Raw genomic sequence first — 18,984 nt, 5'->3', positions numbered from 1 at the left:
GGATCATGTGGAAAAAGAAAACGCCACCAAATTCGGAGGAGGCTAACGATGAATACATTGAGGTGAAGAAAGCCTTTAACAGTAACATGACGTCAATCTCCCAGGGTAGCAACGTAGACGACGTGCTGGATAGGATGTTTGCTCTTAGGCAATAAGACCTCGAAAAATAGGAATGCGATGCACTTCTGCCTGAACTGCCTACAGGCCTTTCCTACAGTTGAATCAAGGGACAAGCACTACGGCTACTGCAAGGACCATGTGGCTGTTAAAATCACGATGCCAAACGAGTCTGAAAAATGGTTATACTATATGGATGGTCATATGCAATTCAAGGTACCATTTGCTATATATGCCGATTTTTAAATTTTATTGATACCAGTAGAGGATGCTAGGGGTACGAAGACGAAAAAGCTGAGTAAGCATGTACCGTCTGGCTGGTGCACTTATAGTACCTTTGCCTATGGAGACGTGCCAGATCCACTAACAGTATACAGGGGTGAGGACTGTGTGACGAAGTTCGTTAACCATCTGGAATAAGACGAGGTCAAACGGCTATACTATACCTACCCGCAGCAACCCATGCTTGAACTGACAGAGGTCCTAGGGAGGGAATATAACGAGGCCACACACTGCCACATCTGCCTAAAGCCGTTTGACGACTCCGAGAATAACCGCAAGGTTCGAGACCATTGCCACTATACAGAGCTGTATAGCTGTAACCTCAAATACTAGTCATATACCCGTGATATTCCACAATCTCTCGGGGTATGATGCACATCTCTTCATCCGGGAACTGGGTGAAAAATATGACACCCAGGACAGTGGATGCATCGCTGAGAATACTGAAAAGTACATCAGCCTCAACGTTAAAATCAAGGTACCCCTTGCAGGCATGGGATATGGTGATGGCGAGACGTATAAGACCATAGAGATTCGGCTCAGATAGCTGTAGATTCATGTCATCCTCATTAGATAAGTTGGCAAGCAACTTAATCGGAACAAACGCCGCCGGTAGGAAATGTCATCAGTGTGCAGATAACTGTCTAGAATTCCGGAGCATAGAAGCCGAATACATGGCAAAGTTTTGGTGTAAAAATTGCGACTCGAATACCACGAAGCAATTAGACAAGGAGAAGCTAAATGCAAACGTACCATCCATGGCCATATTCATCGACAAGGATGATACTTTCAGGCTGATGCTTCGAAAAGGCGTGTACTCGTACGAGTATATGGACGGATGGCAACGATTTGAAGAGTTGCAGCTACCTCCCAAGGAGGCATTCTACGGCAAGTTGAGTATGAAGGGTATCAGCGACAAGGACTATGAATACGCAAAACAGGTATGGAATGTCATTACCCCAGAGGGTGATGTGGTCACAATGGGCGACTATCACGATATATATCTCACCATGGGCGTCCTGCTATTGGCCGATGTGTTTGAAACGTTTCGGGAAGTGTGCTTGACAAACTACAAGCTTGATCTTGCCCATTTCTACTCCGCTATTATCGGTATTAGGCTAGAGCTCCTCACAGACCCCGACATGCTCCTGATGTTTGAAAAAAGTATCCGTGGAGGTATAACTCAGGCCGTACACCGTTATTCCAAGGCTAACAACAAGTACATGGGAGATCAGTACGATCCAGAGGTTGAATCATCCTACCTACAGTACCTCAATGCGAACAACCTATACGGATGGGCGATATGTCAAGACCTACCAACAGATGGTTTCAAATGGAACTCCAGCGTCGAGGTATTTACAGAAAAGCGAATCGAGAAGAAGCTCGTTAGAGACAATAAACATGGGTATATCTTAGAGGTAGATATAGACTACCCCGAGAGGTTGCATGACAAACAAAATGAGTTGCCGTTCCTACGGGTCGAGAAACTGGTACCAAATTTGGAAAACAAGCGGAGGTACGTGGTGCACTACAGAGCCCTTCACGAGGCCTTAAAACATGGGCTTGAGCTGAAGAATGTGCATAGAGTCATTCAATTCAACCAGAAGGCATGGTTGAGGGGGGTACATTGATCACAACACTAGACTGAGAACTGCTGGGAAAAAACGATTTCGATAAAGACTTCTACAAGCTCATAAACCTCTCGGTGTTTGGCAAGACCATCGAGAATATCCGGAACCACCACAACATTCAGTTGGTTACCAACAAGGAGAAGTATATGAAGTTGGTAATGAAGCCGAAATTCAAGAGTGAAAGCCGGTTCAGTAAACACCTCCTAAATGTTAAAATGGGCAAGACCGAGGTCAAAATGAACAAGCCCGTGTATATAGGGCAGGCCATCCTGGACCTGTCAAAAATGGTAATGTACGAGTTCCACTACGATTTTATGCAGCCAAAATATGGTAGCAAATTACAGCTCTGTTACATGGATACGGACAGCTTTGTGTACCACATACGAACAGAGGACTTTTCCCGTGACATTGCGCAGGATGTCGAGACACGCTTCGATACGACTGCCTATAATCCTGATGATAACAGGCCCCTCCACATAGGGGAAAACAAAAAGGTCTTGAGTTTGATGAAGGACGACCTAAGTGGGAATATCATGACCGAGTTCATCACCCTAAGGGCAAAACTCTATTCCCACAAGAGCCCCACAAAAGTGGGCGGTGATCGCAAAGCGAAGTGCGTAAAGAGATGCGTTAGGAAGAAGTCTATCACTTTTGACGACTATAGACGATGCTTGGAGGAGGGCGTTGATATCTACAAAAGCCAGGTGTTGATTCAAAATAAGAACCATCAGGTATATACGCAAGAGGTATCGAAGTTGGCACTCAACGGGGAAGATGATAAAAGGCTTGTAAAGCCTGACCAGATTACAACACTTGCCCGTGGCCATTACCGCTTGGTGCCTACCCGGGAATAAATGAAAGTATGCCTACTAATCGCTATAGTTCTACCGTATGCCTTGATCGCTTATGTTTTTTTTCGATATCGACGTATAATAAAGAAAATGTCTGATATCGCACGAGTATTCGACACAGCATCTGCAGAATATGAACATGTAGAGCCCCCGCCCAATAAACGTCAGGTCCTACGCCCTACGCAAAGGCAAAGGACATTTCTTGCCAAAAAATGTACCGAGGGCTTTGTTAACAAGGCCCCAGAGGAGGAAATCGACAAGGTCCATACCGAGTACGTACAACGAGAACTTCAGAAGGGTGAAAAAATAGCAAAAGCGTTGACCACCCACGTGATCAGCCTATACGCGAACCTGATTGGGAACTTCATTGATATTGACAATGTTGATGAGCTCCGAAAGGATATCGAGGAAGACCCTATAATCCGAGACTCTATGACAGATCTTGGTATCCTTGTGTACTGTACCATTGGTAGATGCCTAGCTCCGATTCTGGTGGCAGGGCATACGGCCCGGAACATGGGTAAGAAAAAAGAGGAGGAGGCGGAGACTAAGGAAGATCATTGAGAACCAGGGCTTATAAGAAATGAGTGAAGAAGAAACAAGAAGAGTCATCACAAAACCAGTAAAGCATCCGGGCGTGTGGCCCAGGGACACACGTTGGCTTCACTGATGAAGAAAAGAAAGGAAATGAAACAACAAGAGGGTACTGTAGAGCCTACAGTCAAAACCTCTTCTGGGGCCAATTCCGTACAGTCAGTCTACATGTATGGCGCAGGCCGTGCTTGCCATAGGAGTAGGCGTCTGGTACAAATTTGGTAGAAGTGAAAACGAATCTAAGAAGCCAGCGACAATAGAGAGCCTCAGCAGGGCAAAACTCAGCCAAATATCGCGATTTTCAAAATGCTATAATAAATGGCAACAAGCAAGGCTCACATGGATAGCAACATTAGTCCCAAGGAAACCATGGTTATTGATTCCCTATGGGAGTCCGTCAGGCTGGTATCGTATACGATCCTGATAGTTATGGATGGAAAAAAGGCTCTGGAGTTTCTAGGCCCGGGGCTAAGATGGATCTGCAGGACGGCCTGAAGCTCACCGGCTATATGACGGCAGCGATCCTGTTCGACGAATACGCGATCAAGCAGGGATGGTATAAGAAATCCTTGATACTGTTATGTTGCGTGGGTTTGCGGAGAGAAGAAAGGAGACGTGCTTGCTTAACATAACGTAAATCTTAACTAAAATATGTCAGAGTCAATACAATAAAGTTCTTGGTGTATTATGCCGAATAGAGCATGTGCGACATAACATCTCCCCATCGTTTTAGATTAATGTTACTGTTTCTTAGATCGCAGTGGATATTGTTTTCGTGTTATATTATCGTTGTTGACTGTGTCGGATTTCTGATCTGTTGCATTTGCTTTGTTATAAACAAGTTTTGCAAATGAAATATGGCGTTTGATAATATTTGTTCTGTTATTTTTAACTGTTATAACTGTACTTTACTAACTTTAACTGTAACTACTGTGTATATATCTGGTAAATATGTTGTTTGGAATTTGTTATTTCTTACACCCCTTCTTATGAAGACTTGGCTGTTAACTTTGATTGGGATTGCAGGACGGCAGTGTTTGTCAGCGGTTTGTTTTGCTTTGTGAGTGTAAGTATCGTGGTGACGTTTGACGGTGTCGTACTGTGGTGACGTTTTGTTGTTCATTGTCGGTATTCCTGTGTTGATTTCACGACAAAAAAATAATTGAATTGAATTGAAAAATAATGTTTTTCGTTAGTTGCTGGATGAACGCAGTTTCTGTAATTCAGGAGCATTGATCGTAAGGTATCTTTCCAGTCGGTACCAGCGTCGGATGAGTGACGGATTAATTTACTCAAGTTTGGCATAAAACGCTCAGCTTGCCCGTTGCTTCTGGGCCAATAAGGAATTGAACTGTCATGTACAATACCACGTGATTTAAAAAATAGATCAATTTCATGACTGTCCCAAGGGGGTCCATTATCCGTTTTTATCATTTCGGGATAACCAAAAATTGAAAAGAGATTATCAAGGCGAGTAGATACAATATTGAACGTCGTAGATTTCATAACTTCAACAATCGGGAACTTCGAAAATAAATCTGTAATTACTAGAATTTTACCACCTGTCGGTAAATTACCATAAAAATCGGCTGCAATGTGTGACCATGGTGATGTCGGTAATTCGGTCATTTGTACAGGTGTTGGTTTGTTGTGTCTCCCTATCTTTTGACATGATGGACATGATTGAATGAGATTTTCGATGTCTCTGTCTATGTTGTACCAATAAACTTTGCAACGTAGCAAACTTTTTAATTTTACTATACCAAGACATGAACGATGTGCTTTTCCATGATTTCCTGCACTAATGATTCCGGAATAAATAAACGATTTCTACGTAATATAATACCATTAACTTCACAAAATTCTTATTTATAAACTTCATATTTTTGTAACGAGGACCAATTGTCGGATGTAAGTGCTTTACGTATTTCTTGAATTTCGTCATCATTTTCTGAGGCTGTGCGTATTTCATTTAACGACATAGAGTGTGGTACGGAATTATTTGTAATAAAATTTGCATATTCATTTGTAATGTTTTCACCAGTTGGAGCATGGTTACGTATTCTACTAATGTAATCAGCAATATTTTTCGCACCTTGTTTATAAATAATATCAAATCGGTAACTTTGAAGTTTCATCTGCCATCTTTCGATTCGAGGCGTAGCTCTAGTACGTGATGTTAAAATAAACTTTAACGGATTATGATCAACTATAACTGTAAATTCTGCATGATATAAATAAACATGCCATTTCGAAACAGCGTGGACTACGGCTAAACTTTCTTTTTCAGTAACTGAATATTTTTGTTCACTTTGAAAAAATGCACGAGAGGTGTAACAGACAGGTTTTGGATGTCCTTCGTCATCCGGTTGTAAAAGAATACCACCAATAGCATAATTGCTAGCATCGACCCATATCGGTTTACCGGTTATCGGTTTACGGGGATCGAAAAAGGATACAACGGTAATAGAAGTTAGCTCAGATTTTAACATTTGAAATGCCTGTTCATGGCGATCTGTCCATGTAAATTTTACATCTTTCTTTACCAATTCGCGAAGAGGGGTAGTTTTCGCGGAAAATTTCTGATTAAAGCGGCTCATGTAAGTACAGAGTCCTAATAATGATTTTAACTCAGTTACGTTTGTTGGTGCATTTGCATTTGATAAGCACTGGACTTTTTCTGGGTCTGGACGGATACCACTTGATGATAAAATAATACCAAAAAATGATATAGTACTTTTACTAATTAAGCATTTACTACCATTTACTTTAAACGCATGAGCTTTCAAACGTTTAAACAATTTACTTAATAGTTCTTTGTGTTTATGGATGTTTTTTCGAGTAGACTATCATGTCGTCGCTGATGCACTCGACTCCATGTAAATCACTGATTTTCGATTGCAAACATTGTTGAAATATATCGCCGGCATCATTAATTCCATATATTAAACGATTGAACTTGTAAACAATTTACTTGATTCTTCATCTAACTCGATTTGAGTATACGCTTCACGTAAGTCTATTTTACTAAACACGTTTGAATCTCCGATTTCGTCGATAAGCGAATCAACTGTAGGAATTGGATATTTTTGTCGTACGATAGCTTTGTTGATCTCACGAGCGTCGAGACATATTCGGATATCACCATTTGATTTTGGTGTAACGACAATATTACTTAACCATTCTTGAGGTGAATCGACTTTGCTTATTAAACCATCTTTTTCCATCGATTCGAGCTTTTCTTTGATAGATTTGCGAAGTTGATACGGTTGACGTCGAAGTCGTTGTTGGATAGGACGGACATTTTCGTCGATTTTTAGTTTACATTTATAATTTAAAAATTTTCTTTTCCCATGACATAAACATTGGAATTTTTCGCAGATTTTTCGATAATCGTTCGGTATATTTTGGAAGGCGTTGTCTTTAATTTTCTGATTGGCTGATACGTTACTGACATTGTTAATTTGAAGCAACTTTTAAATCATTGGCTGTTGAGTATCCAATCAGATTACCAGCTGATTCTTTATCGATTACGTAAACAGGGGCGGTAACAATAGTGAATTCACTTTCCATTGTTGGATGAAAGAAACCAAGCATTTTCAGCGGTTTTCGTACACCATACGGAAATATATTCTTTTTCGCACGTTTTTATTGAATAGGTTTAAAGATCTTTTGAATTCTATTGAAAGTATTTCTATCGATTATATTTATAACCGCGCCACTGTCGATAATAACATTTGTATTTACGTCGTTAACTTTCAGCACAATCGATGCTTCTTCATAATTATGATTGACAGAAAAAAAAACAGCAAATGCTTGACCTAGGTCATTTTCAGAATTATCACTGTCGGTTTCTTCTTCGACTTTTCGAATACGTCGATCTTTACCATCATATTTGGTTGATTTATTTCTGCAAACTTCTGATAAATGATTCGATTTACCACAATTATAACATTTCTTACCAATAGCATAACACGTCTTTTGATGATTCGGTGTAAAGTGTTCCCCACATTTATAACAATACTTGTTGCTATGGTTACTACGATTTCGATCGTCATGTCGTTTTTGCTGGGGTTTATAATGTTCGTTACTACGATAAACTTTGTTCACTTGTTCGTCTTCAGTTGAACTTGACGACGACATTGTTGTAGCAATTTCGGCTGCTTGTTTCTGCGATATTTCTAGATTCCGACTAATTTCTAATAGTTTTTCTAACGTAAGATTTTCTTCTTGAAGTAATTTCTTCTTTAAACTTTTTGATCAACATGTAAAAATAAAATGGTCGCGTATTTCGTTTTCGGATTGTTCATTGAATGAGCATGTGTCTGCGAGAGTCTTAAGCCTTGTTATGTACGACGAGCAAGACTCACTTACCTGTTGTGTTGCACTTTTAAATACGAATCGTTCGTATGTTATATTTTCTTCGGAATAAAATACGTCGTTAATTTTTCTTTGACTTCATTGTACGAGTCGTTTTCTTGTTTTACTGTTTTGTAGACTTCTCGTAAGTCTCTACCACCAAGGTGAAGCAGAAGTGCGATTTTTTGTTTTTGTTCACTCACGCCAGATGCTGTTATGAATAATTCAAATTCTTCTAAGTATGATTGTCATTCCTTGTCTAAATTTGTTGTGGCTGCTTTATCGATTGTAAACGGTTCCACGAAGGGTATATTTTGCATAAGCTTTGCCACCTTCTTCCCTCACAAAATTCTCGTCGCCAATTGTTATGTTGCGTGGGTTTGCAGAGAGAAGAAAAGATACGTGCTTGCTTAACATAACGTAAATCTTAACTAAAATATGTCAGAGTCAATACAAGAAAGTTCTTGGTGTATTATGCCGAATAGAGCATGTGCGACATAACAGATACCTCCAAAATGAGCGTTTGGTAAAGTTTCTATTTGTTGTAGAGACAAATAGAAATCAACATGGAAGAGAAATGTAAGTGTTCTAACTGTAAACACTTTTTATCCTTGGACAATTTTAGGATCAAGGGAAATGGTCAACGGACAAAAATGTGCATCAAATGCCTCGATGCTAGCAAGGCGTCACGTGAACGTAATAGGTACCCCATGAAAAGGTTCGGATTTGCCCTCATGAAAGGAGGATGTATCAATGCAGGAACTGTAAGGGAAGTCAAATTTGTAAACATGAAAGGATAAGATCCCGCTGCAAGGACTGTAAGGGAAGTCAAATTTGTAAACATGAAAGGATAAGATACCACTGCAGGGACTGTAATGGAAGTCAGATTTGCAAGCATGAAAAGGTTAGAGCCTATTGCAGAGATTGTAAGGGAGGTCAGATTTGCAAGCATGAAAAACTAAGATTCCAGTGCCCCAATAGTTACCCAGGTAGCCATCTCGCCCATGTTGTAAGCAGCCGAACCCGCCACGCCCTGAAGGGAAACAAGGAGCTCAGTTCCCAGGAGTACCTTGGGTGTGATATATCCACGCTGCGGGCCCATATTGAGACCCAGTTTGTCGAGGGTATGACCTGGGACAATTATGGAGAGTGGCACATTGATCACAAGGTGCCAATTCAATATAGGGAAAATGGGGATGCCCAATCACTTGATGAGGTAGCGAAAGGCTGCACTCTTCCAACACTCAACCTATGTGGGCGAGTGAAAACATGTTAAAAGGCAATCGATACATTACGGAATAGTGTCCGATAAAATTTCTATTTGTCCCTAGGGCAAATAGAAATAGGGAAGAGGGCAAGGCATGTTCAAAATGCTCAAGATCTCTTCCATTGGAACAGTTCAAAATCAAACGCAATGGTCGAATATTAAGACAATGCATTAAATGCCTCGCTGCCAACAAGGCCTCAAAGGAGCGTACAAAGTGCCCTCATCAAAGGGTGAGATCCAAGTGCAAGGAATGTGGTGATAATTGCCCTAGGCCTCTACATGAAAACAATGAGGTCATAGCTATCTGCATGACTCATATTGAAGCCCAGTTTTGCGACGGAATGACCTGGGAACACTACGAGTTTGTTCGTATTGATCACAGGATACCGTTTAAGTATATAGAAACCAGGAGGTATCCGACTCTTGCTGATGTTGCCAGGGTATTGCACGAACACTCAAGGTAAATACATAAATGGAGGCCAAATGTTGTAAAGGGTGCAAGCACGTCCTAAACCCCGACAAGTTTAAGATCAGGGGCAATAGCCGAACAAAAAGTTGCATAGGTTGCCTGGACAAGGCGAAACGGAAGCGGCGTTCCAAATGCAAAGACGACCTTAAAAGCGTTGAACACGAAGTAGACCCCATTACGATTGACAAGAAGATTCAAGGGTTTCAACAGGATGAGAATTTCCTGCTTCTTTACACTCTGCTTACATACAACATCATACCCTAGTACATTGAACTCATCGGAGCACCACCCAGGAGCCAGGAAAAAGCACTGCTTGTTAAGAGGTATCGCAAAGTATTGCGGCGCCTACAGGGAAAAATAACATATCTTCCCCTACCCATCGAATACCAGACTCGAAACAACAAGCTCTGCCCTGCCTGTCGGGGGTCTTTGGTGAAAAATCACGGCGGCGTGTTGATTTGTTCAGCATGTGCCGCGATATACCCCAAGGTTCACTCGAACTATTAATAAAATGCTACAAGTAGTAAAAGACCCGCATACGGCAATTTTCACGGGGCCTACAAGCTGTGTGAAAACGCAACGTGTCCTGGACCTCCTCGAGCAGGAGTATAAAAAGCACTATCACAATATTGTGATATTATGCCCTACTATACGGTGGAATACCACCTATTTAGAGAGGGCAACGCTCTGGAAAGATAATAACGTGTTCCTTATAGACCCTAGGGACCATATTTTTGAATGGATAGCGAAATTGTGCTCAATGTTGGCGGGCGAGGAGACGTTGTTTGTCGTCGACGACGTCATAGCCAATGAAGATCTCGACAAGAAAAGGCAGCCGTTACTTGAATTGGCAGCCGTTACTTGAATTGGCTATCAGCGGCAGGCACCGCAGGCACAGCTTGTGGCTCTTAACGCAGTCATATACAGCTCTGAGGAGACAGAAGAAGGTCTTGTTCTTCTGGTTTCCTCACGAGCGCTCCGACCCTGCAACTCATAGATAATGAGACGAATTTGATCCCCGACTGGAGCGAGATCAAAGCTGAGCTGAAGAGGTCCAAGCATGCTTGCTTGTATGTGAGATTGGAACACCCTAGGACTTGGAAGATTCTCGAGTGACCACAGTGAAAACTCAGTGCAAGAATAAACACGTTAAAAGCAATGTACCCCGAGATGACCGCTAGGAAACCGGAATGCGACGATCCGAATACAGTGCATGCCTGGTGTCGATTCAGAGATGATACCCTGGGCATTGAGATTTATTACATAATCACTTCACGTTTTCTGACGATGATACTCGGGATCTATTCAAGGGAATGTTTGACATTGATATGTCGTAAGCGGGCGCTAATTTTACTACTCTTGTAAGTAGTAAAAATTACCACATCAAAGGCAGGGGTTTAAAGCCCCTACTCAATTGACCAGTTTAGCTGTATGTTAAAAGCTATCGAAATATTAATAGATGGAAGCCTATGTACAAAAACAGCAATTTGCAAGCAATTATGATATCCGCGTACCTGTACTGCGATGCTGCATAAAGTCAGGATCAGTGACTGGTTATTGCCCTACCTGCCTGGAAAATTTTAGGTATCGAAATGGAGAATACTATGAAGGCTTTGAGCATCCTACTGATAAAGACCTTTTAAACAGGTTAGCATCAGGCAGGAAAGCGTGGGGTACATTTGCAAGAAGCGAGATCGACGAGGATCTAGAGGCCATTATTCAAAGCCTAGGGCTCTACAGTGTTGCGGTTAAAAGGAACAATTATTGCGCAATCTGCTATCAGGTCATCAAGGATAAGGACTTGAAGCTATCGGATTTAGCTGACTTGACAACAACAGGTGATATCCTCAATTTCCCTATACCAGATAGACGCCTAGTTGATATTGACCTTGATATTGAACCCGATGTTATCAGAGGTATCGTTTAAGGATACCCGTTCTATACTGAGCCTCCTTTGCTGTATGTAAGAGATCCGGGTAAAAGTTGGAAGATGAACCTTTAGAAGTATTCCTGAAATAACTCTTTACCAATCCTTCACATGTTCCAGAGGCACCTGAACATCCTCTGGCACCTGCATAAGTTCTTCCGACAAGCTTCTTTCAGGATCGTCTTTTAGGTAGTATAAAACGGGGCTACCTGCTACGATACGATCCAACCTATACATTTTCCTACTCAAAAGGCGTCAGTTGCGCGTCTTTTTGAGTCACCGTGCTCCTCTCCTGCTTGTAGTAAATATAGGTACAGCCCATCGTCGGGTAAGGGTTTTTCCTCGGGATATTCTTCGCTTTTCGCGAGCAGTATCTCATCCAGCTTGATCGCCTTGTTAGGTTTCATGCCAATCATAGCAGTCCTGGTATTGTTGAGACTTTTCACGATGCTATACAGGTACTTGACCCAAGTGCTTGAAGCTAACTCTTGCGCATCTTAACGTTTGAAGAGCCTTACGGCGAGTACCTTATTGTACGACTCAACAAAGGCCGTAAACGTATGATGATATTTAGTAGTAGCTCTCCTAATCTCCACGCTCTTGCTCTCTAGCAGCTTCGTTACATCTGACTTGAATTCGGAGCCATTATCACACTGGAAGGTTTTAGGGTATTGTAAAGGTCCCGCCTTGTAAATGTCCTTAATCATGTCTTTTTTCGTCTTCAGGGGTCTAGCTACTTTGTACCTTGAGGCTACGTCAATCCCTGTCAGGATGTACTTGTAGGTGTTTCCATACAACCGATCATGGGGCATATACAACAAATCAAACTGATGCATCTCATGTGGTCTTGGAATTGCGAAATGAGGATAATGCGTTTCAGACCCTTGTTATGCCGTAGCCAGAGCAATTGACGAGATAAACAATGAGTTACTTTCTTTTTGGATAGACTGCTCTCCTTCGCAAGCAATTTGATAGCCTTGCGTCCGGTCCACACATGTTCTGGCATGTAGTAGATATTGCTTAGCTTTTCCGCCTCTTCTTCTGTAACAACGTGGGTTTTTGACACGTTTATTTTATGTCAAAAACTTACAAATACTTATATGCCACAAACCCTAGCAGGGACAAGGATCCAACAATGGAGGTCAATTCCCCATCCTGTTGCTCCTTTGAGGGGGTGTAAAAATCGGACAATTGCGGAGCCTTCTTCTTTGATGCTATGTAGTATTGGTACATGTCGTCATCCAATTCTCTCAGACTCTTACCGGCCTTTATTTGCAGTTGCCGTTGCTCGTTAGACCAGTCAAGCTTGGCTTGCCGGTCCCGTATCCACTGTGCCTGGGCATCATTGAGCTTTTCCATTGCCTTATCGTGTTTTCTCCTCTCGGCCTCGCCATGCCACGAGAGCTTCCTAAATAGGAAGTTGGTGCCGCTGAATGCTAGGGCATTTACCGCAGCACCTGCTACGATGACAGCTATTGTCGTATTTAGTACTCCCCAGAGTGGAAGCGCCGGTCTAGTATATTCAGCTGCGCGTCCATAATCAAATAGACGTAGCATCTGAAATCCTCAGTTCCGTCAGCCTTCTTGGTCATATGTAACGTTATCCCGTCACTAAACCTTTACAGGGGTCTCCCACTTCCATGCAGGGTATCATCCAGGCTTGCTCCGAAATTGACGAATATGGCGTATCGTTCATTGAAAAATTGGCCAATGGTCACGTTTGAGTCGTGGCTGCCGAAAAGGTTCACGACTTGTTCGAGGTGGTCTTTGGGGAGCATGGCATGGCTATACAGTTCATTAGGCTTACCTTCCACCATGACGCTTATCTTCTCAAGCTTTGGATTATAAAAGACCTCGCTGATGCCTGAATATGGCTTCACTTTTCCAGGGTCTTTGAAGAGTAACAAGATGCCTATGAGACTTTTCGCGGGGTGTTGATTTGGAGGTTATAACTGGTATCACATGTTTTCATTGTGACTACTTTGCTTCTTAGGATTCTTTAGGGCAAAGCGAGTCTTGCATACCTCGACATCATGGCACTTGCCAGGCCTTCATGGGTGATCTTGTCAAATTCTAGCTTAATGTTGGTGATTTTGTAAGCAGCATCGGCTGCCTTGGCTGCTGTCCCTGCATCTTTGATCACGTCACTGTAAGGTGCGAAATGTATTACAAATTGCAGCCTGTCATGGAGGCCTTGCTGGTAAAACGGCAAGTCTCGGGTCAATTTAAACATCTTTCCAAGGGCACGCCGAAGGTGTTATCGTACGCCGCAGCTATCGCTTTCTTTTCATCGGTACCTACATGATCACTAGCATTGACCTGTAAGGCCCTGATGGTTTCGTCGTTTTGATTAATGCCGTCTAATATGAGACGATCGAATTTTGGGTAACCACAAGTCTTTGTGTACTGCCAGGGTGCTATAATCAGATATATTCTGTACCTCGTTGCCGTTCAAAGTTATACGTAGGTTTCGCACCAGACTTTTGCCAATGTTGCTGACAGTGGTACGCTTCGTGTTGGTCCCTGTCAGCGTCATGTCAAATAGGAGTTTGAGACTGTCTGGAATAATGACATCATTATGGGACATGTTGGGGATATCCACATAGAGGTCCTCATTTTGATTGATGGTTGAAGGTATGTGGTTTATTTGGACCCTTTGTTTTCTGCCTTTTAGACCGAAGAGCTGCTTCGTTTCTGCGTATGGGTCTTAGGTAGCTCCGAATGCACTCATGTTTATTATATAAGGAAATCTTTAAATAAATGCCGACTAATCCAGTATTTACGCATGAGGATGATATTGGTAGGGATGATAAAGGTGATAAGGATGATACGCCATCGACTCAGCAACTTCCTGGAACGCCAGGGGGTTCAACGTCAGGACAACTGTCGGATTTACGTAAGAGGCTGGGGTTGGGTACGAAGTCGGCCGAGACCATACTTTTTAAATCGAAGGTTGATAGTCTCTACACGAATCTTAGGGATGGGTTGGGGCTGATGCGTAATGCGACACATTATGACAGGTTTAGAATGGGGGAGGATAAACAACTTATCGTTAAAAAGATTGTGACAGGGGAACGAACCTTGCCGGAAATAGTACTCACATTGCAAGATGGTAACTTTCCAACTATTGGAGAGCTCAGTAAGAGGTTAGATAGTACGCGTATGAAGGCCATTGAATTTGATGAATATCAAACCCAACAAAGGTAGTAGGGCAAGGGCCCAGACCTCGCAAATGAGATTGATGTCCTTGTATTGAATAAGGGTGAAGAGAAGGCTTCGGTTAAAGAGAAGGAGGAGGGTGAGATGATCCAGATGAAAACAATAGACAGTATTCAAACTTTTGCAGATGATGTGCAGGGTTTTGTCGATAATTCGTTTGCTGGCATCGACGACGCAGCCATCGAGGACAATGATACGAGGAAGATAAAGCTCGAAATTCAAAACCTACAGGATAACAAAATAAAAATGAGAGATGATATTATTTCATATGATAGCGAAATCAAAACAAAAGAGGCAAGTGTGAAAGAACTCAAGAACCTGAAAGCTGGGGTGAAAAGGGATAAGCATATTGACAAACTTGAGAAGGATATTGATCAATTGAAAAAGAATAGAAAGGGTGTACTGGATAGGCACCTGTAAAAGGTAATGCTGAAAAAAAGGTATCCATCTAATGTTATATGATCCTAGAATTAATGATAGTTTGTGTAACATAAATCCAAGAAGATTAAAACTGCAAGAAGATATGCTTATGGTTGACAAACGGGTTGGTTTTGCTCATTGTATTGACAGTACACGAAAGAGAAAAAACAACATTAAATATGGGAACTTTCTTGTCGGATCTACATTGTCACACCAACTACTACCGTTAGAACATACCATCAAGGTTGTTACTAATAATAATATATCAAATACTTCAAATAAATCAAAACATAACGAAACACAACCCTATGAGTTTATTGATGTAAATCCTGTATTAATTCCAAAAGATTGGGGTAAATTAAATCAACATTACACACGCCTAGCTGTTCAGTAAAGTCGTTTATAGTATCATCAATTAGTTTTTTTTAACATTGAATTCCTCAGTTTTGATAGTTTCTAATTCATCAGGAGTGAGTCAGGAGTGGGTTGGTCTTCAGTGATCTCAGCAGAATCAGATGAAGAACTTTCATATGTGCTTTCAGAATCTGTTTCGACTACTACAGGAAGTGCTCTTTTTTCGGACTTTTCCTTTTTTGTGCTGTATTATTGTGTTTGAACGTAAATATATATGGCACAGAGCCGTTGATTAATGTTTTCCGTTCACAACCAAAACCTAATTTTACACAGTGTACTTCAAAGTGGACTTCGCATACTTTTGTGTTCTTGTTTATTGTGAACACATTACACCTCCCCTTCTACGATATCTTGAAATGATGCTTACCCATTGTTTTCTCAAACTTGGATTCGATGGAAATGAAAACATTCCAATGCCTGTTTAACTCTGGGTTTATTAAGAGTAGAACTTTTGCATAACAGTACGCAACAAGAGTTACCAGGTCGAGAGGTCGATATACCTGGATAGATTAAATTATGATAAATTTCTTGCTGACCTTTCTGATTGCTACTCGCCATCACAAATACACATTCTTCTTTTACAAGACAAGTATGTTTTTAAATACATTATAAGTAGTTTCGTTAAGAAAAACCTGCAATCCTTTAGAAAAATACACAATAAAAGATCATTCACAACACATAAACGTATCACACTCACCAGCTGTATTCTTAATGTTTACAAAGTTTACTAAGAAGTGCCTCGTTTTCATGCCGATGATGTAATCGATAATTTAAATTCGGGAAAGGTGTATTAAAGCCTTACACGTAAACTACGTGGTTCCACGTGCCAAGGCAAGTGACCATTGGTCTAGTCCTTCCTGTCCTAATAAACCACAACGTTTCAAGTCGTTTTCCTTGGCGTCATGGCTTTAGAACAGTGTCAACTACATGCACAGGCCTCTAAAGGCTGTAATATCACCTCTTGCCGGCTAATAAAGGCCTTGCACTTAAATCACCTAGCTCCACGCGCCTAGGTAAGTTACCATTCGTCTATTTTTTCCAGTCTCAATGGACTACGACGTCCGAAGTCTTTATCCTTGGCGTCAGAGCTTTAAAACACCGTCAACTACGTGTACCGCCCTCTAAAGTCTGTAATACGGCCTTTTTCGGTCTAATACATTTATAGACGTAGTTACCTTTGGCGTGAGAAACAATTTCGTTAGAAGTCACGAGGATTAATGGGATATCTTTAGTTTCTATAACATCTCTTGCCATAAATTTTAACGTCATTGTATTTTTGCCAGTTAATGTGTTTCAATGAATATTTTTTTATCAATGAAATAACTGTAGACTCGAAAGTGACATTCGAACTACAACTGGTTTTCACTGTTTTTGATTTTGATTTTTTTATTTTGATTTTAAAGGCACAACGTCTCGTTGAAAGTAATTGGTGGCAAATCAACTCCTCTACAAAAAAGATGACTCGCTCTTGAACCAAAACAACCCCACCAAAGATTTTTTCTAACTATAAGTTGGAAGATACCTTTAATGCCGACGAATTTGGTCTTTGCTACCAATGTTTTCCAAATAAAACCTATCATCTGAAAAAAGAAAAGTGCTCCAGTGGAAAGAAAATCAAGGTTAGGTTTACTGGAATGGCGGCTGCAAGTGTGAAATCAAGAAATCCTCGTTACTTCAGTAATTTAATCATTGACAATTGCCCAGTCCCCCCCCCAATCACAAATTTAACCAACTTTCAACATGTTCTTTTACCACAAATTACAACGTTGATACTCCAATGGGTCAAGTTGGCATATGCAGCCTCAAAGCACGTTAACGAGGAAAGGTTGTAAGTTTCCTATCCTGTTGTGGAAAATCAGTCGAGATCAGAAATTGAATCTGCTTTAGATGCGTTAAAAGATAATGACATGCTTAGCGACGAAAGTGGGCAGTTTAAAAAGACTTATTTTGAAAACAAAAGAACTGAAATATCTCAAGCAAGGAGATATTACAGATTTTTTTAAAAAAAATCTAATGTATAATATTTCATAAAACAACGTTTAAATGCGTCCGAGCATTTGAAAGTGAAAAGTCTAATGCACCTTCAATAAACCTTTTATACCCCCTTTTGCTTTGTTAACAAAAATTCAATTTTTATGAGAATTTTTTTTATCTCAAACGTTTTCTATCTCGAACAATTTTTTGGTCCCTCGCTAGTTCGAGATGGAGATAGTCCACCGTATTTGGTTAAATCCATACTATCTAATTGTTGCTGACGTCAGCACGACTAGTCTCTACGATATTTGCGACCTTCGTTGGCGGCGATGTTAATTATTTTGTTGTGCGGGCGCTAAAGATAATGTTACTGGCAAACTTTAAACGCCCTTTACCTGGCCTACGCTTGCAGCCATCTTACCCTTGGCCGCGTTTGAAAAATGACGATAAAACTGCCTTTATTTTGGCAATTTTGTCCATGATTGTAGTGGCAAGTATCTTCTTAAAGTTGATAAAAGAAGTATCCTGAGTTGTTATTCCTGTGTTGCGCTAAAAGATACACTAAATATAGCGACATCTTCCGGAACTTGTGCGTTTAGTGTGCAAATATACTTGTCTAATACGACAAATACTGACAGATGTTGCGCTGATTAGCCGGATTTTTTCTTTATATCAAAAGTGGAATTAAAATTGTTCAATTTCAGCACTATTTGTGTCTTTGAAGCTGTCAATAGTGTAATAAGACTAATTACTTCAAATTGTCCACTAATTAATTGCTGCATTTCAGAAGTATAGTACACACACTGAAGATGTTGTGTGCATTACTTTCTATTTGATTATAATTAAAACACGAAATTGTTTTTTTTTTTTTTTTAATATTTTCTCTGTGCTTAAGTAAAATTTTAGTAAAATTTCAAAAAATATGAAACCTATGCAGTCACTCCTGTTATTAGTTCCAATTAAAGCGGAATAAATACTCCATGGTTTAAATTAAATATACCAGTGGGCTTGAATCTTTTTTATACAATTTTAAGACTTAGCCACATAGGCCCATGATAGCAAGGAATCAACTGTCTATCCACGAAATGCGTTTCTTTCTCACTTTTCTTAACTGAAGCGTGCTTTCACAAGTATTTTTAATTGAAGTGCAAATAAGGTTTGGCATTGTACATGTTTTTTACATATAATATCAAAATATTGTAGTGTGTTTTATTTTAACTTAACGAACTCGTAATCGAGTGGGGATGAATATGGAAGCGTCACCTGGAGTCACTGATCGTTTCCACATTATGTAAAATTGAAAAAGGCTGTAAGTTTCAACTCTTTTAGAAATTTGGCAAAATTTTAGCTACAAGGCATCTAATCAGAGCGGAAGCAACGTTTTTTTACTTGAAACCAACAAGCATTCAGATGTCATTCCCTTCTGATTATTATATATCATTAGTGTTTTAAATCAATGT

At 40.6% G+C, this 18,984-nt stretch overlaps 1 protein-coding gene across 1 annotated transcript; it reads left to right on the top strand.

Moving 5' to 3' along the window:
- The first annotated feature begins 8,322 nt into the window (after positions 1 to 8,322).
- LOC130662533 (uncharacterized) lies at positions 8,323 to 9,565 on the top strand. Its single transcript, XM_057461461.1, has 4 exons — positions 8,323 to 8,360; positions 8,460 to 8,598; positions 8,649 to 9,091; positions 9,166 to 9,565. The coding sequence occupies exons 1-4, from the start codon at positions 8,323 to 8,325 to the stop codon at positions 9,563 to 9,565; spliced, it is 1,020 nt and encodes a 339-aa protein (XP_057317444.1).
- Positions 9,566 to 18,984: the final 9,419 nt, after the last annotated feature.

The sequence above is a fragment of the Hydractinia symbiolongicarpus genome, chromosome 1 (genome assembly GCF_029227915.1).
Source record: "Hydractinia symbiolongicarpus strain clone_291-10 chromosome 1, HSymV2.1, whole genome shotgun sequence".
In the NCBI taxonomy this organism is placed as follows: Eukaryota; Metazoa; Cnidaria; class Hydrozoa; order Anthoathecata; family Hydractiniidae; genus Hydractinia; species Hydractinia symbiolongicarpus.
Note: the sequence above shows the minus strand (reverse complement) of the source record. Positions and strands in the feature narration are given on the sequence as shown.